This window comes from Colossoma macropomum, unplaced genomic scaffold (genome assembly GCF_904425465.1).
Source record: "Colossoma macropomum unplaced genomic scaffold, Colossoma_macropomum, whole genome shotgun sequence".
In the NCBI taxonomy this organism is placed as follows: domain Eukaryota; kingdom Metazoa; phylum Chordata; class Actinopteri; order Characiformes; family Serrasalmidae; genus Colossoma; species Colossoma macropomum.
This window is the reverse complement of record NW_023494802.1, coordinates 37,781,005-37,800,994: the sequence shown is the minus strand read 5'-3', so window position 1 is coordinate 37,800,994 and position 19,990 is coordinate 37,781,005. Positions and strand designations below refer to the sequence as shown.

The window sequence follows — 19,990 nt, the reverse complement described above, 5'->3', positions numbered from 1 at the left end:
TTTGCTTGAGCAACAAAAAGAAATACACATATTAACATTCATATTTCCTCATTTTTGTTACTTTTTACAAACTAGTGATACTGTTTACTGCATGGTTTCTCAAATTCTTACTGTATTTTTTATTTTTACTGTAATACTATTACAGTTCTGTGTGTTGGGTTAGTGGAGGTTTTCTCCAGTTTTTAATCGGTATCTGATAAATATCAGCTCCAAATATCAGTTATTGGTGTCCTTGATAATCTGATAATCTGTGTCGGTATCAGCCCTGAATCATATCGGTCGACCCCTAGTAAATACACAAGTGAATTAGCATTTTCAAATCTGCATTTGAATTTTGAATTCAAATAAGTACGGAATATGCTGCCATATTTTTCTCTGTTCCTGTCCTTTGTTCACTGTCATTGTCCTTTTTGTCACTGCTGTTATCCTTTTTTCACCGTCATACATTTTTCACTGTCATTGTCCTTTTTTCACTCCTGTTCACTTTTTCCTTCCGTTGCTTTTTGCTTTGCTGTTGTCCTTAATCATTTGTCGCTGTTCTTTATCCGGTTGTCTGTGGTCACATGAAGAAGTCTTCTTTTGTTGCTGTTGTCTTTTGTGATTTCCTCTTAACTGACCTTCATAACCTGAAACATAAACCAAGATTTGCAATCATCAGCACTAGAGGAACCTCTGAGGCTTTCTAGAGACAAATGTTGAATTTTTAAATCTTAAACCATCATCTCCACTACACTCTCTCCTCATTTGTCACTACATATTTTAGGCTTGCTGCTTCTTCTCCTAGCCTACCTGGCTAACCTGATCCTAGGCTTGGACGGTGGAACCACTCATGCTCCCTGATCTGCTGCAAACTAGGCCTCCTGGATGGTTTGTACTGCAGGCACCATTCAATCAGATCATAGCATTCTGTGCAGAGTGAAGAGATGGATGGGAGAGATGCTTAACCACTACATTTCAGAAGGACTACCAGTGAAGGGGTAGGATGTAACTACAACATGTAAATTATACTATTTTAAACTTATACATTTATGGACATCCATCCTTGCCACACCACAAACTCTTCCTCTTTTACCTTGAATATTCCCTTTTAACTACAGATTATGTTTTCAATTTCTCTTCCTCTGTACTTAGTTACTAAATATGCCTCATTTACCTGGACACTCCCATTTATCTTACCTTGTGATAGGTCATCTCCGAAGTCCAGACCCCCTAGAACAATGTCTAGTTCATCAGCAAAGGGAAAGCGTCCACATACCATCCTGAACAGCAGGACACCAAGCGACCAAACTGTTGCAGGATCGGCGTGATACTTGTCCTCCATAAAAAATTCAGGAGGGCAGTATTGTAACGTGCCTGAGAACATAAGAAGGGAAAGAAACAAACACAGGTGAGCACAATAATCCATTTAACAACTAAGCAGCTACGCATCTCTTTTCAGGATGATGTTTTTAGATGAGCTATTAGCAGTTAAATTTACCTTCATATTCAGAGTACCCCGTTCTCCTGATCTTATCTCCACACCCAAAGTCGATCAGCTTGACCTCTGAGGTGTCTGTGTTAATCAGCAGGTTCTCCAGTTTAATGTCCCGATGCAGGACACCTCGCAAGCTGCACTGGTTTGCTGCCTCCACAGCCAGGAGCATTATATTTCGGGCCGTCTCTTCATCAGCATAGCCTCCTAAGTTGTCAAGGAAGCTCTTTACGTCCACACAAGGGTCAGGGCGCTCCAGGACCAGGACGTATTGGTCTGGCTCATCAAACCACTCGATGAGCTTGATGATGTTGTTGCAGACAGGTGGCTCGTTCATCATCTGCATCAGAGCCACTTCCACAGGCACGGCTCTGGATTCAACAGGCTGCAGGAAAGCAGATAGTATGATAGTGAGATGAAGAACATGGGGAGAAACTCATGGGGGCTGTTTGGGACCATCATGTGTTACTATAAGTAGGTGCACTTACGCTTCGGAGATATCGGCTATCAGCTGGCTGTTTTGATACAAATTTGATGGCCACCTACAAACAAAGACAAAAGATATTGAGATTTCCAGCAGTGAAAAGAGAGGAGGAGAAATAATGACTGTTAAAATGAAATGAATGAAAGAGGAGTGAGCCGAACCTGTAGGCCATCAGAAATGCGACTTCCCTTGAAGACAGACCCATAGCTTCCTTGGCCCAGTTGTTCTCCAATCACATAATGGGAGGCGAAGGTGTCTATGGAAAAAAATAATGTTACAAACGAACGAAATTTTTAGAGAATTTTACAGAGGTTTACCAATCAACATTACTGGCTATGAAGGATTTAGTGGAATCTACTTTCTGTGAACTTCATTTAGATAATTCCAGCTCTTACAATAAAGTGAAATTAAATATTTACAGTGTGCAGTTGTCTGACCAGTGGACGGGCCTGGCTCGGTGGCTGTCCTCTGTCCCTGAGACATTCTTTTGGGCTGGTTCTCTGCCCCCTTCCTCTTCTTTGCTGGATTGTTGGGATTGCAGTGTGTTCCCTCTGCCACACTCTGGCTGCATCCCTCCTCTTTCCTCTTCCTCTTTCCTCGTGGAGCATCTGAGTACAGGATGAGCATTTGAATATTTAATGTTCTGGTCACTTTACCTACCTTTTCTACTCCTTTTCCAATTCTGACTGCATGTCACCTCTTTTTATCCAATCACATTTCCTGAATGATAGCATTTAGTTTTACAGTATGGGGCAAGTGGACTGACCTGGCTCAGTGGCTTTTTCCTGTCCCCGAGTTGTTCTCCTGGGCTGGTTCACTGCCCGCTTCATCCTCTTCCTTGCCGGAGCTTCCATGTGGGGAACCTCGCTCTGGCCACATTCCTCCTCTTTTCTCTTCCTCTTTGTTTTATCTGAGTACAGGATGATTATTTGAGTATTTAATGTTCTTTCATAGAACATGAGCTGAATATATCTGTAGTAATGATAATTCTAGGCTGATAAATTGCATTATAATTTATACTGTTAGCATGGAATAATATTTAAATGTGCTCATATTGTTCTGGTGATAAAGAGAAACTGACAAACTAACAAATATCTATTCCAAATAAACAATTCAATAAACAAACAAGAAAGTATGGAACCTCTCCCTGCAGTGCGCTTCTCCATCCTCTTCTGCTGTATGAAATCAGACGTGAGCTACTCTGTTTATTTCTCATCGAACTGATCAGAAATGACCAAATTCTGAGTGTAGAAGGTTTTTAACATCACTCATCCATTGTGACATCATAATTAAGATGTTCTATGTGGATGCATGTTGCCATGGTGCCGTGTTTATACACACACACACACACACACACACACACACACACATACACACACAGGTGTATGCAAAAGTTTTGGCACCCCTGGTCAGAGTCCATGCTTTCTTAATTTTCTAAGTGAAAATAAATGAACACATCGTCCACAGAGAAAACACATCTGTACATTAACGCTACATTGTGTATTCTGTGCTTTTCCTACACAAACAGAATATGACATTCTGAGCTACACTGATAATAAATACACTGATAACATCTCTTAAAATGTTATGTAAGGAAATCATATTGTTCAACAGAACAGAGCTGTTCAACATTGACAGCTCATATTATTGACTTGATTAATTAAATTACATTTTAGTTACAACTTATAATGTATTTTTAGGTAGTTATTACATAGTTGTGTAATGTAGTTTGTGAGCGTTGTTTCAAGTAAAATAATGAAGTGTTTAACTCAGAATAATGCTTTATAATTAATGATCATATCAGTCAGCCAAGCACTGTTTAACTAAAACTACTAGAGTCTACTAGTTTTGAGCACATAAAATGAGTGACTGCGACCATTGATTAGAATTTTGAGCTCTGTTTAATCAGTATGATTGACATCATTTTTAATCTTTATCTTTAATTTATATTACAGATAGACTTGATGCCTTTTTCTGAGATCTTGTTGACGTTTTTCTTCAATGTTGAATTCTCATGAGACACATTTACACTGTAAAAATGACTCAGTTCAACCTAAAAAAGTACTTCATGTGGTGACAAGAAAATTAACGAGTTTTTTAGAAATAAATCGGCTTAACATGATATTCAGTGCAGACATACAAATTACTGACTAAATATAACAAACAGAAAAAAATTCTGCAAACCATGTTTACATTAATCAAAGCAGGGAAATCGTTTAGACACTTGACATTAAAGCTGCAGGTTTTAGCGACAGAAGCCACTCCATCAGATTAGCTAATGCTAAAGCTAACACTGGAGCTAGTCAGATTAATGTTAGATGCAGAGCAGGTCTCATAATTTTTACACAAGATGTTTCAAAACACTTTAATTAAACAGTAGAAAGAATTTCATGTGTTGGAGTTTATTAATATTGAGCTTTACACAAACAGACGATGCTGAATTTGACTTTTTATTTATCAGCTTCTATTCGTTTAACCAAACTGTGCAAAAATGAGAAAGAGTGATTTCATGTTGGGCAAGTTTGCTGGAGATTTGGATCCAAACAACCAGATCATCTGCACTGTAATATTTAGTTGAGCTAACATCAGAACATTTGTTGTACTAAGAAAACAACTAGTCTTGAGCAAAGTTGTTTGAGTTGTACTGAGTTTTCTTTCTTTCTTAAACAAAGAAATGTAGTTTAAGTAACCATTACATTCTCACTCACTAAACAAAGCCTGAAATTCAAAGTCTGAAATTCACTAACAATATTCATTGGAAATCAAGACTAAGGAATATAAGTTGTGTCATTAAATCTAAAGAACACAGTGAGTGTCCAGTTCTACAGTAAAACTGTGAATGAATGTGTAAAGAAATAGAAGAGGATGTACAACACAGGTGAACACAGGTGAACACAGGTGATCTGCCACAGTTCTAAGGAAATAAGGCTATACATGAAGCTACTATGTACTGTATCATGTCTTGTAAATCGAAGCCTTTGCTTTAACTGTCTAAACAACATATACAGAACTTACAATTCAGACAAAATTAATGGAATAACAATTACACAAGTAAAGAAACAGCTTCAATGGTGTTTACCAAATATCATAAACTAAGCTGGTGAGTGCAGCACAGCACTGTACTACATTATATGTCTACACTCACTGGACACTTCATTACGAACAGCTACCTTATATTTATGCTCACTGTCTATTAAATCAGGTCTATTAATATATAGGTGCACTTTGTAGTTCTGCAGTGGCAGATTGTAGTTGATCTGTTTCTCTGCATAATTTGTTAACCCTTTTACTTTGTTCATCAAAGATCAGGACCCCAACCAGGACCACCACAGAGCAGGTATTACTATTTCGTTCTCAGCACTGCAGTGAAACTGGCATGGTAGTATTTGTGGTCCTAGTACTAGTGTATCAGCATCACTGCTGCAGTAAGAATGCCAAAAAAGGCCAAAAGTTTCCTGTGGGCAGCGTCCTATGATGAAGGACTAGAGGATGACCAACATAAACTGTGCAGCAACAGATGAGCTATCGTCTCTGACTTTACATCTACAAGGTGGTCCAACAAGGAAGGAGTGTCTAATAGAGTGGACAGTGAGTGGACACAGTGTTTAAAAACTCCAGCAGCGCTGCTGTGTACAATACATCACCCTAGAAGGGGCATAGAAGTAGAAGAAAAAGAGACACTGAAACAGGACTTTAGTAAAATTCATGTTTCAAACTTTGGTTGTATAAGTTGGGGATCCATCACTGCAGCAAATACAGGGAGATTCACTTGAAAGAGGCCCTGAATATTCTGTAATAACTCTTGCTAGGACGAATCAATCTGAACGAAACAACGTGCAATGTGCTCCTCAGTATATGGAGCTTGGAACAAGCCGGGCTGCCCCTGCGTCGGAGCGATGAGGTAGGCACCGGCCAGCTGTCGCGACATTTAACCTTTCTAATGCTTGCTGATACGTTCAGGAACATGGAGCACCGTGTCGAAATGTGTCTGGCAGAAATCACTTCCAGCATTTTATGTAATGCAATCAATTACATATACGTCAAGGTATGTAGCGTATTTTTTGGTTCGGATTGCTTCATCCTAACGGGAGTTACAGCAGAATATTCGGGGCCTCTTTCGAGTGAATCTCCCTGTATATTAGTAATGAAAACTCGTGAGGAGTGAAGAAGAAAACACAAAGTCATCCTCACCAGTCAGAATTTTAGTGATTTTAAAATGACATGAAATGAAAAATTCTGGTGCACTTTAAACTACAGGAAAGAGAAAAAAACAAGTGGTTCAGTCAAACAAAAAAGTTGTATTACCTAGAAACAAAGCATGGGCACAATCTTCACAGGCACAACTTAGAGTATTTTCTAGTTTCAATGAAAGAAGCCCACCATCTTACAACTTCGTCTCAATCCTTAAAAGTGGACAGACTCTGGTCCACATTGTACTGAAGAATATTAGTTACCAGCTCTGAACAAAGCAGGAGGCCACAGTTATTTTTTTAATTTTACATTAAATCACCTTAAATCTGAGTGTTTTCATTCCACAATTTGAGCTTCAGATTCACGCTGTGAAAAACGACTCGTCAGTTAAACCTAAAAAAAAATACTTCATGTGGTAACAAGTAAATTAACTCATTTTATTCAGGGTAAATAAATAATTGAAATGAACAATTCTTTCAATCGATGTAACTTTTTTAGGTTGAACTGATGAACCAATTTTTACAGCGCATGAATGATGCAATATGTTTATTTAAATGGTAAGAAACAGAAATATGATCTGTGCTACAGATAGGAGAACTATTGAGTTCCCCCTTCAAAACAACTCATGGAATATCCACACAATTCATGTGAACGGCCTATCTACCATTCAAAACGGTGAACTTTCCTGGGTTTTCATGTTTAAATATACAGTTTAAAGAGAGAAAACATTTTAAACAGTTATAAAACTGTTCTTTCCTACCGGTTATTACAGTCAGTCAATAATCAATCATGAGAGAGAGAAACAAAGTGGTGATGTTTTGTTAGAATTTAAAATACTGACATCTGTGAAAAACCTCATATCTCCAAAAAGGTAACTTTTCAGGAGAAGAAAAAAACATTAACTTTTAATGGAAGAGAAAGGATAAATATTTTTTCCAAGTAATTCTGGACAGTTTCTATTGGTTCACTCATCACTCAAAATGTCAAAAAGGGCAACTGGCTTTTTCAAATTATGTAAAAAAAATTAAAAACGAGGTTTTGTCCCAACAGCAACAATATTTATTTTGGGTGATTATGATCACACTGGTAGAAACAACTAAGAAAAACAAACCAGCAACATGTTAGAGAAAGAAAGATAAAGCTGCCTCCATACCTGAGAGATGCTGGTGGTAGATGGAGGAGATGTGGAGGTCATGATAAGAACAGTACCAATTTGGTTAAGCCTTAAAGCAGCAACATGAATAGAAGAGAAACATTAGTCTGATAAAGGATTTTGAGTCATTTTGCATCTAGTTACCAAATCATGGCTCAGATAAAATAATAACTTACTGTTTTAACTGTAACTGCAGCTCCAGTCACTCCCTCAGATTTCTGTTTTTATCTTCTAAACTCATGAGAGTGAAGCTGGTCTGTGGTCTGTGAAGCCGTTAGCCTGCTAGCCAGCAAACTAACAACCCCACACATCACAGAACCTGGTTAGTTTCTCCTTTTCTGTCACTCCAACGCCAGACACTCGACCGCTCCTGCTCAGATTTGAGCCTTTATTCGTTGTGCGTTAGGATAAGTTATCCGGAACTGAGCCGGTATTACAGCAGAGCTATTAACTTAGCCTGCTAACGTTAGCTAAGCTTGCACAAGCACATTAGCTCGGTAGCTAACAACTCTAACAAGTGTACACACCAGTTCATTAGACATGGGATATGAATTTGACACCGCTCCAAATTCATTAAATAACTCTTCTCGTATTATTTTGTGAGAGCGCTCATCTAAAAGAGGTGACTCACTAGGCTACCACAGCAGATAATGGCGAGCTAGCTAGCTAACTGACTGACTGTTAGCAAACGATGCTCATGTTCGTTTTAACATATGAAGAGTTCAACATTAATAAATTACAGTATTCGGTTTGATTAAATGTCTGAAAAACTGTTGGTACATCAAATTAACCAACCATTTACTTAACAGATGCGTTTTGAAGCCTTCCTAAGTTTCCAGAAGCTGCTCTAAGCGCGCGCTTCCCGCGGTGGAGCGTTGGTAATGGCTCGGACCTCAGTACGGGTAGAATCTGCCTCAATACAGGTGGAATCTGCCTCGGTATGGTAGAATCTGCTTCAATACAGGTAGAATCTGTCTCAATACAGGTGGAATCTGCCTCAGTATGGGTAGAATCTGCGTCAATACAGGTGGAATCTGCCTCAGTACAGGTAGAATCTGCGTCAATACAGGTGGAATCTGCCTCAGTACGGGTAGAATCTGCGTCAATACAGGTGGAATCTGCCTCAGTACAGGTAGAATCTGCTTCAATACAGGTAGAATCTGTGTCAATACAGGTGGAATCTGCCTCAGTACGGGTAGAACCTGCCCGTGTATTTTTCTCCTAAACATCAGTTGCTGAGTCTCGCCCGTACCCGTCCCGATTCCAGTGTGCCAAAACTCTTAGTCGAAACTGCCGCACAGCCCGGGCTGACTCTTCATGTTAGCTGGGTTATTAGCCCGTTAGCATGTTAGCTAGTGTCACCTAGCTAACAGCCAGCCTGCTACAGGAATATAATGTTGTTGCTACTTAGTCCAGCTACAGAGAATGGACAATATAAACCATATAGAGTCGCTAATGGCTGTTTTTTGTTAAGTGTTAACTTTTGCAGCAAAACTATTTCTATGTGTAGTTTTGTACACTGGGTTTGATACACTCTGTTAGCTCCATGTTTATAATCAGTTGAACGCTACTGAATCAGTTTGCTGACCCGTCCAGGGATTACAACCCATGTAAAAACATCACATCAACTTGAAATTGTCAGTTGATGCAGAGTGTGTTATGAGCCAGGAACGCAGTACAGGTTGTTGAGTCAGTTAAATCATCATGAGAAAGTTGGGCCAGCTGTATTTTTTAAATTTGCCTAACATCTAGCGAGTTGGATTTTTACAGTGTGGTCACAATTTCTTAATTCGCTCCCATGAATTCTTTTTTGTTTTCTTTTAATCATGTGCACTTTTCTTTCCTTCGTGGGTACGTTTTTATTTAACTTGTGATCACAATTCCTTAATTCGTTCTCTCGTTTTCTTTTAATCTTGCTCATGTTTTCTTTTCAATTGAACACACGTTGTTGTTTTTTATATTCATGCACAAACAAAATAAATGTAGCTGATACAGGCTGTTTTATTTGCCCTGTGCAGAAGTAGCTAACAGCTCCCTGATACTGTCTGACAGGTGATGTGTTAGACTGATGTGATGATGGACAGAGATGCTCATTAGGTCTGATTCTGATTTGGGTGGTTATGAGGAAACTAGGGGTGCGGGAAAAAGTCGATTCTTAGATGCATCGCGATGCGGACGTGAATGATTCTGAATCTATTCACAAATGTCAAAAATTGATTTTCTAAATATTTAATTTATGACGTAATGTTGACGGATCACAAAAGGTGGAACTTGGAAGCGTGGAAGTGCAGCGCCCGGACAGTCTGCGGCGGCACATAACAAAAACACCACTAGATGAGTGAGAAATCTGACCGGCTGCATTGAAAGCCAGGTTAGGTCAGGAGTCACAACCCAAATGATAAGAAGAGCCATTTTGTCCTTTCAACAAAAATCAAACCACCTCGGCAGCCACAACATTTAATGTCCAGTCTGTGTCAGTACGAAAACACTGACTTACTTTGCTCTGCTTTAAACTTTAACTAGTTATAGCCGCTTTCCTCCCATCTCCACCAGAATGTCACCCTAACAGCGCATTTTATCACAGATGAGTGGCAGCAGTGCCTCATGTGCTCCAAACAGCAATGAATGAGAGCCGTCAAGGTAACTTGCCACATAACTTCCATTTGATTTATTAATAAAAGATACTGGAAGTAAATTCATTACGGATCATTACAAATACTTTGCTGTAAAACTACCAAGTCCTCAGACAGTGAGAAAATAGAAATCCTGTATAGCAGAAAAAGATGCATCGATAATCGTTTTATAATCGCATCGCAGCCCTCTGAATCGTAATCAAATCGAATTGTAAGGTGCCTGGAGATTCCCACCCCTAGAGGAAACTGTAGCTCCTCTTCACAGCGGACCATCAGAATCAGCGAACGACCGCAGATTCATCAGTGCAGCTTCAGTTTGGTTGAAAAATAAAGGAAGACAAACTACAACCACGATCTTCACTAAACTGCACTTTCTAATGATTATATTTAACAGAGATGAGTGCAGTGCAGCAGTGCAGCCGCTTAGCCCTGTTTCTGCTCACGAGTCAAGCTGTGGTGTTAGAGACCATCACACAATCACAGGAAGAGAAAATGTCGACTAGACCTCTCAGTTTTTATAGTCTGTTACTCCTAGATTTAATCATCAGACATCATCATATTTATATCATCAGCAGCAGCATCACCATCTCCATCGTTCAGGCTAACCCTAGTGCTGATAAACTGTGCAGCAACAGATGAACTGCAGTCTGTAACTGTAAACCTACAAAGTTCAGCTGTATGGTAGGTGGCCATGGAGTGTAGCTACATAGTGAGTGTAATAAATGGTCACTCTGTGTTTGGAGATTTATAAAGTATGTATAGATTTTTGAGCATGTGTTTGTTTATTTGAGAGCAGAGACACTGCATCCTGAATTATGTGGAAGAAACTAAGAAACGCTGTGAAAAGACAAATGAAAATCTCAAACCTTTGTTTATTATGATAGTAAGTTAATAGTTAACAAGTAGTTTAAACAGATAGAACACACACTTAAAATGACCTGAAAGGTGGTCAGATTCTTAAATCAGTCAGTTTAGTGTCATAATGCACTTTCAAGGTATCACATTATTCTTTAATGAATTAATTAAACCATGACTTAAATAAGCTAAAACACACTCAGTTACAATTGACAATGACAGCTCTGCTGCAGGTCTTTGCAACACAGTCACTGAGTTCTTTGATCTACCGCTTGAGCTCTTGAACCTCAATGGCGAGATTCCACTTCTGAGCACCAAAATGACATCTTGGCGAAAAAGAAAACACAAGTAACATAGTGCTTTAAGCGAACACTCTTTATTGAACACAGCAGCAGTGGAGAAAACACTGCCAGTGCTTACTGAACAGCTGAGATAGCAGGCAGGTCTTCAATAGCCACACACTTCAACATGACGGTAGGCACAAACACTGCACTACTACCCCAAAGCCCAGCACAGATCACAAAAGCAGTACATTTACACATTTGTAAGCTAACAGCCACAATTATATACAAGATTTAAAGTCTCTCTTACTGTGAGTCTGGTGCTTCCCAATATCAGGATGGTATGATATACATGTAGTGACATATTCTTATGATCATAATTCAGACACTCACTACCTGTATAAATTCATTCTAAGCAGCATCAACTTTAACTGTGCTGTTCCACTGTTACTGACGTCTTCACTGGTAAGATCCTCAGAGGATGATCAGATGCATTAAAGAAAAGTGGTAAAACTCTCTCAGTGAAAGTGTGTGTTATAGTGTGCAGGTGTGTGTTGGTTAGAAGATCAGTGAAGGTCACTTCCCCCTTGTCCCAGTCCAGCTGCACTCTGACCCTCTGCAGCTTCTCTTTAGGTGTGAGGTAGTGACCTGGCTGATCTGGGTACAGTATCCAGTATTCATCAAAATAACACAGACTCCACACTGAATTCCAGAAAGAGTCTCCTTTTCTTATTACAGACTCTGTTATCACACCCAGTCTCCAGTTATCACTGTCTCCGACCTGGACGTCCCAGCAGTGTGTCCCTGAGTTAAAAGGCTCAGAACCCAAAACACATGTGTACACATCAAACCTCTCTGGATTATCAGGAAGTGATGATCTCTGGTTTCTGTCTTCTACAGCAGTGAGATCATCAGACAGGTGGAGGTGTGGATGTGCAGTGTTGGGGTCCAGAGTAACAGGGGCTGAGGAGAGAGAACACAATGAAACATCATGTTTTTCTCTCATTTCTGTAAATGTTTTACCTCTACAGACTATTTTCTTTACTGTGAGTAAAACAGCTTTAGAGGTCGATTCCAGAACACAGATCAACTTTAATACTGGACTAAAGTCTGATGTACAGTTCAGTGTAGCACTCAAGTATACAACCTTGTTTCCCAAAAAGTTGGGACACTGTGCAAAATGTAAATAAAAACATAATGCAATGATGTGCAAATCATTTAAACCCTATATTTACTTGAAAATAGTACAAATTAACATAGCAAATGTTAAAAACTAAGAAATGTTATTGTTTTTTGAAAAATACATTTTAAATTTGAAGCCAGCAACATATAAGTTGGGACAGGGCAACAAAATACTGGTAAAGTTGTGTGAGACAAAAAAAAAACACCTGGAGGAATATCGCATAAGTAATTAGATTAACTGGCAACAGATCATTATCATGATTTGGTATGAAAAGTTTTCAGAGAAGCTGAGTCTTTCAGAAGTAAAGATGGGTCTTTGAACACAGTTCATCGCTGCATCCACAAATGCAAGTTAAAACTCTACCATGCAATGAAGAAACCAGATGTAAACAGGATCCAGAAACGCCGCCCCCTTCTCTGGGCCTATTTAAGATGGATTCCTGTGATCTGACGAATCTAAATTTCGGAATTCTTTTTGGAAATCATGGACGCAATTTTTTATTTTTTATTTTTTATTTTTTTGCTGGCATGACATTAAAAATGGGCATATATTTAAAAAAAACACTAAAAATGTTCTCAGTTTGAACACTTGATACGTTGTTTTTGTACTATTTTCAATGTTTAATCAAATATAGGGTTTCAATGATTTGCACATCATTGCACTTTATTTTATTTACATTTTGCACAGTGTCCTAACTTTTTTGGTAATGAGGCTGTATTTTCACTATTGAATAGTACAATATAGTCCAGTGACAGATCTAATCTGAGAGCAACAATTTTCTGTAGTGATTCACTTGAAGAGCTGGATATCTATTAACATCTACTTATCTTTCTATAAAATCATTTTCTCTCTTAATCAAAGGACAGAGCTAAATCACATCTGATTGGCACATTTACTGAATGACTATAATTAATTTAAAAATTTTAGCTGTTTAACTGCAATCCTGGGATTTATGTCTTCTTTATGATGTCAGTTGATCTGTGATTGCTTGTTTGTTTTTTGTGTTTTTATTGTCATTGTATAATTGTGATCTACACATTTATGAGTAATACAAAAAGTACAAAATGACATGACTACAGGGGCTGTGCAGAGAAAAGTTCATTTAGATTTTAGCAAAAAAAAACAAACATTAGCATTAACATAAGCATGCTAGCTGTAGTGATCGTTATCTACAATAAGAAACATTTAGAGCTGAAGATGTTTGTATATCCTCACCTGATCTGTTTTGACATGACCAATAAATTTTACACTTAAATGTAATAACAATAATTATTTTGAAACATTTACATTTTAGTTTGATTTATCTGAGTGTGTTTAAACATTGATTCTTCTTTTCTTTCACTCAAGTATATTTTATCTGAGTGAGATTTCTGCACAGTACAGTATTCATACTTTCGCTTAAGTACAGTTTCAGTGTCTTTTTTACACCCTGAATAAAGAGAACATGATAACATGTTACTAATAGTTTATAAACAGTGTGTCATTAGTGCAGAAGCAGACTGTGTGTGAGAGATCAACCCTAAGAGAAACAGAACTTACTGTACTGGAGAATCTCCTGCATGTTCTCCCACACTCTGAACTTCAGGTTGGAAAGGTGTTTCACTACATTGATCAGAGCTCCTGATGTCTTCTCTGGATCCTTTGGTTTGAGCTGAGCTCTGAAAATAGAAGATTGTGTGAAATATATCACTGTAGAAACTTTATAGCCTGTAATAATATTTGACTTAATATCAATATTTTATGACATTTATTGTCTCGAGTCAATAATTCTGTTGTTTCTGTTAAATAAATATTTCTGCTGCTGTTCTCATCACTACAACATTAACACACAATCCTTATTCACCTTCATTTCATTATAATACACTCATATTTACAACAAATACAATATACTGTAGATTTAAATGTAATAATGACTTTAACATTAGATAAAATGTGTGGTCTGACATTTACTTACTGTTTCTCTGTAGACTTGAAGTTCTGAGAGGAGAAATAAAAAGAATGTTTTTTAAAATGATGACTTTTCAGATGTATGTGAAATTGTGGAAAATAAATAATGTCTAAACTCTCGATCACACTTATCAAACATCAGCAAACACTGACAGTCTCACAGTATTGAAGATAAAAAACTTTGTTAGAGACAAAAAGAACATAAGTGAGAGAGAGAGAGAGAGAGAGAGAGAGAGACTAAAGTAATTTTTACCTGTAAGAACAGAATGTCCTCAGCTTCCATTTCCTTCTCTATGTTTCTGATTGTGTCTGAAAGAGATGATATTTCTCCATTCATCTCCTCAATCTTCTTCCTCATCAACTGACTCTTCTGCTCCTCTTCCTCCTTCAGTGCAGCTATCCTTGCTGCTTCTTCATCTCTTAGAAACTGGTGAAGCTTCTCAAACTCCTCCTTTATCTGCCTCTCTGTGTGCTGGGCCTGCGTCTGGAATGAGAGACCATTAGGAAACACAAACTCTAACAGATGATCTACAAGTATTTACCACCTACAGGAGAAGTGGACACTCATCAGAAACATGACCTCAGCAACATGTTTCACAATTCAAGATGATGTTTCACCTTAATGTGAGCTGCTGTTTGGTCATAGTCTTGTTTAGCTTCCTCTAAGACTCTCAGATTCTTCTGTAGAGGCTCCAAAGTAGACTTGAGTTTGTTCTGCAATTAAACAGCAGTTCAGCTATTCATTCTCTAACATTTAAAATATTTGAATATAACATGTAAATGTGGTTTGTGAAATTGCAACTAAAACCTTTATAGCTTAGTAAATTAAACAACTGAGCATTTTATGACTATATATTTTAGGTTTATGAATCACTGGTCATTTCTGCCCTTTGATCTGAAACCACACCCACTGACTGACTTCACCTTCATTATACATTAGTTTCATCTGGAACTCAAGAATACTAGAACAAGTTTCATACCTTAAAGTCAGTCACAGCTTCATCTGCTGGACAGAATTTATGGTTGTTATGTGTCATTGAAGTCTGACACTCCACACAAACAGACTACTGATCATCCAAACAGAATAGTTTGAGTTTCTCATTGTGCAGAATGCAGAGCCCCTCAGACCCTGCTGAAGATCTCTGACTCCTGCTCTCTAGAAGAGCCTCACACACGTTCTTCAGTGCAAGATTAGGAGGAGGAAATTCTTTAGAGCATCTTCTCCTACAAACTGGACATTCTCGAGACTCCTTATTTTCCCAGAACGTCTGCAGACAGGTTTTACACACACTGTGGCTACACAACAGAACAACAGGATCCCTGAAGATTTCACAGCACACAGGACACGAAAAGTCTTCTTCTGAAAGAGGGTTTCTAGCAGCCATTTCCTCCAACTGCTGCTGTGCCGTTTCTCTGTAATGGCTCCTTTAGTCCAAACTCCACCTTCACTTTTAGGACGTCTGTAATGATCAGAGCAGCACAGTTGAGAATCAGCCACCGTAGCCCTTCAACCCACTGAGTGAGTTTTAGCTCCTTTCAGAATCACACATCAAGAAACAAACACATACAGTCACTGTTTAAAAGCTCCTCATTGGTGTCTCTGAGTGAAGTGAATGCAGAATGAAAAAAGATCAGAGAGACAGTACGAGATTCACTTCCTCCAACAGGTAGAGGAGGTGTGGAGGAGGAGGAGCTTTGAAAAAGGCAGGAGTCAGCCAGATGCTCTATTCTAACTATGTGCTTTCTACACTAGATGGCAGCAGTTCATTAATAACCTGAAACAAGGAGCTCTCAGATGAGAGCTCCTTGAAAATAATCAGCCAGTTTACTTCATTTTAGTAAACAACATCCAGGTCTTTGAAATTAAACATATAATCTATGGAGGAAATATTGATTTTAAATTTTAAATATCTTTTCCTCATATTCACTGCCATTTACTGTCATTTTAGTTTTTTGTGATCTTTTTCCACTGCTATTTTATTATGATTGTTCCTGTTGATTGGTGAACTCTGGACATCACAGCTATAAATACCTGGCAGTTTAGTTCCTTTGGTCATATCTCATCTCTCTTTCTCTCTCTCTCTCTCTCTCTCTCTCTCTCTCTCTCTCTCTCTCTCTTATTTTGATTTATTTTTTATCTATTTATTTATTTTTTTGTCTGTCAAAATGAAAGTAGTCCCATACTTGAGATCTATCCATGATAGATCTGTTTAATTAATGAAAGAATCTCTGTGATGTTTTCTGTCTGTGTATGTGTCACTCCGTCTTTCTCTCTCAAAGAAAACCCTTGAGTTTGTTTTTTTCCCACACACTTTTGATTTTCCTCTGGGAAAGTGGGCGCGAATAGGTTCAGACACAAAAATGCACCAATTGTAGATGTCTTTTTATTTATGGATCAGTGTACAAACAATGCATGAATAAGGTATAAAATATTTGAAATATGACAAGTGAAAACAACAGAAGCCGTTTTGGAGTTCCCCAGGTTAAAGGGGAACTACACCAATTTTGCAAAATTACTTAATCATTCACTAGTTGAGATCCTTCAGAGCGGATGGTGCAAAACGCACCTTTCTAGAGACATTTACAGAGTCAAAATGTTCACCACTGTAGTGTTAGGAACCAGACATCCATATGTCTAAACTACAAATATCACCATTTTATCTCCTATCCAAAATGAGCAGTGAACTTACATGTGCCTTATATGTTGATGATAATGGTAAAACACTGCTAAATTTGACAAAATATGCTTTATTTGGGCACTATTTTTTCCTTAGAATGCCCTGCATGTACCTCTCCACCCTGCACGCCCTTTGTGTTGTTTGGGTTGGCAGCATTGCGTTGCACTGTGTCAACAAAACTTATAGCTTATGTGAGTGTTCATCAGAGGAGCTGCGACAGATCACAGTTGCCTCGCTGTCCTGCCTCTTAAACTGGTAAGCAGAGTAGCAAGTAGTTGTTAGCTAATAGCTTATGTATGGTTGTCTATATTGCTCCAAAACTAGTTGTACTTAATCAAGTGCAACCTACATGACATTAAACCTCCCATATCACCCAATATAACTCTTATGCTAATTAATTTTAGGTTTATGCAAATTAATAAAAGAAATTCAGAACAGTTGACCATTTTGCTTTAAAACAAGTTGTACTTAATCAGGTGCAACCAGCATCTTTTGTATTGGCCACATGAACATGTGTCAAAGTGTGATAAGAGTCTGAATAATGTGTCCCCTACACAACATACTACAGCTCTCATATTGGTGACTTTAACCTCTGCTGAATTCTGGTTGTACTTTTTTTGATAAATAACTTCAATAACATTTGAACAGTTGATCATACTTCTTCAAAACTAGTTGTACTTAGTCAAGCGCAACCCACATGACATACTCCGCCTCTTATATTAGCAAATATAGCTTCTGCTAAACTCCTGTGACTGGTTTATGTGAATGCATTTCAGTAACTTTTGAACAGTTGAACATTTCACTTCTAAACAAGTCGTATTTAATCAAGTGCAACCAACACCTCTTACATTGGCAACATGAATGTGTCAAACTGTGATAAGAGTCTGAATGATGTGTCTCCTACACAATGTACTACAGCTCTCATATTGGTAACTTTAACCTCTGCTGAATTCTGCTGAGTTCACTTAATTTTGAACAGTTTTGAACTGTATTGTCCCAAAACTAGTTGTACTTAATCGACTGCAACCCACATGACACACTACACTTTTTATATTAGCACATAGAACTTCTAATAAAATCATAATTTGTGGTAGTTTTTAAAGAAATACTTTCAATAGATTTGGAATAGTTGACCATATCGCCCCAAAACCAGTCATGCTTAATCAAGTGTAATCCTAAATTACACCTCTTGTATTGTACTTTAACCTCTGGTGGCCTGTGGTGATAGATGTAAAATCATTTCAGAAGCTTTTGAACATTTGGTAATTTTCCTCCAAGACAAGTTGTATTTAGTCAAGTGCAGCTTCTACTGAACTTCTGTTGAAGTCTAATAGCAGTTTTTTATTAAATAATGTCATTAGCTTTTATTTGTATGTTTGTAACTTTAACTTCTGTCAAACTTTAGTGAGTTAATATATAATAATCTCTAAACACCTGATCATGTTGTTCATAAACAACTTGTTCATAAACAACTTGTACTTAATCTTGTACTTAAGTGCAACACACACCTATTATATTGGCCATTTTAACTTCTACCAAACTCCAGTGACAGGTGTTAATAAAATAATTTAAATATTTTTTTAACAAATGACCGTAAAACTCCAAACTAAGTTGTATTTAAGCAAGTGCAAACTACATGACATACTATAGCTCTTTTATTGCTATGTTTAACTTCTGCTGAATTGTAATGGTAGTTTTTATTAAATAGTTTCAATAGCTTTTGAATGGTTAACCATATTGCCCCAAAACAATTGCATAGGCTCGCTCAATAGAAACTGTTGCAACTGGGTCTAGGACTGCCCTTGGGGTCCTTTGTGTACAGTGCACAGGTCACTCCTTCTGCAATAGCCCTCTACATCCTGCTTCAGCTGTCCCCAGTAGAAGCTCTTTTGGAGGCGGCAAAGTGACCAGATCCCACTGAGCCATGCATGGCTTAAAAATTCCGCCTGCAGCCCACTAGGCCTGACTTTCAGCCATCTCTTCTTTCCAGTCAATGGCTCAATCCAGACCCACTGTAGGTGAAGAGTGTCAAACTTGGCCAATTAACCCTTTTATGTGTGGAGACAGGACAGCCTCCTCCCAGTGGGGCCGTTGCTGTGCATTCACCCACTGCCACACAGATACTTGAAGTGCCCGATAACAAACACAGTGGCCAATACTTCAGCCAGGTTGCACTGAACTACCTGTAGTAACTGAATACTAAGCTTTAGTACATAATAAGCCTTGGATTTTATGGGTTAAACAGTTATAACACACTTAAAATGACTTGAAGTGCAGTCAGTTTAGTTTTATATTATGATTTTAAACTATTAGTCTTTATTTATTAAACCATGACTTAGGTGGGTTGAAACACTCAGACTGTTATAGCAGGTGAGTTGGTGTGTTATTACATTATGTATATGGAGAAAAATGCAGGATGATAGAGAAATAAAATCTACACTGAAAATGAGTGAAATCTCACTCAAATAACGTTTCTAATGTTGCACTGATATCAGGAGTCACTCTATGACACTTTAAATCAGCATTTTATTTCCACACAGACATGTTAGGATGGAATGGTACAAACACATTATTTAAAATATACATATTTAAAATATTCACTGGTAAGATCCTCAGAGGATCAACAGACCGATTACAGAAAAACGGTAAAACTCTCTCAGTGAAAGTGTGTGTTATAGAAATAACACAGACCCCACACTGAACCCAAGAAAGAGCCTCCTTTTCTTGTTACAGACTCTGTTATCACACCCAGTTACCAGCCATCACTTTCTTCAACCCTGGACGTCCCAGCAGTCCCTGAGTTAAAAGGCTCAGAACACAGAACACATGTGTACTTATCAAATCTCTCTGGATTATCAGGAAGTGATGATCTCTGGTTCCTGTTTTCTACAGCAGTGAGATCATCAGACAGGTGGAGGTGTGGATGTGCAGTGTTGGGGTCCAGAGTAACAGGGGCTGAGGAGAGAGAACACAATCAAACATCATGTTTTTCTCTCATTTCTGTAAATGTTTTACCTCTACAGACTATTTTCTTTACTGTGAGTAAAACAGCTTTAGAGGTCGATTCTAGAACCCAGATCAACTTTAATCCTGGACTAAATGTTGATGTTCAGT

General features: G+C 38.1%; 1 protein-coding gene and 1 pseudogene across 1 annotated transcript; both read right to left on the bottom strand.

Annotated features, from left to right (window-relative positions):
* Nucleotides 1–480: 480 nt before the first annotated feature.
* On the bottom strand, nucleotides 481–7,341 carry LOC118822920 (serine/threonine-protein kinase pim-2-like). Its single transcript, XM_036592249.1, has 9 exons — nucleotides 7,300–7,341; nucleotides 4,568–4,616; nucleotides 2,722–2,802; nucleotides 2,117–2,211; nucleotides 1,960–2,013; nucleotides 1,478–1,856; nucleotides 1,177–1,353; nucleotides 799–906; nucleotides 481–626 (listed from the first exon to the last, which is right to left on the bottom strand). The coding sequence occupies exons 1-9, from the start codon at nucleotides 7,339–7,341 to the stop codon at nucleotides 481–483; spliced, it is 1,131 nt and encodes a 376-aa protein (XP_036448142.1).
* Nucleotides 7,342–11,350: 4,009 nt separating this feature from the next.
* On the bottom strand, nucleotides 11,351–15,700 carry LOC118823026 (annotated as a pseudogene).
* Nucleotides 15,701–19,990: the final 4,290 nt, after the last annotated feature.

What these genes read in the sequence shown, in the direction of transcription:
- LOC118822920 (XM_036592249.1), bottom strand. Translation starts at nt 7,341, where the DNA reads ATGACCTCCACATCTCCTCCATCTACCACCAGCATCTCTCAG. An exon ending in AACTTTGCTCAAGACTAGTT is followed by an intron (nt 2,803 to 4,567) that starts GTTTTCTTAGTA and finishes CCCACATGGAAG; the next exon opens with CTCCGGCAAGGAAGAGGATG. An exon ending in GGAAAAAGCCACTGAGCCAG is followed by an intron (nt 2,212 to 2,721) that starts GTCAGTCCACTT and finishes TTTTTTCCATAG; the next exon opens with ACACCTTCGCCTCCCATTAT.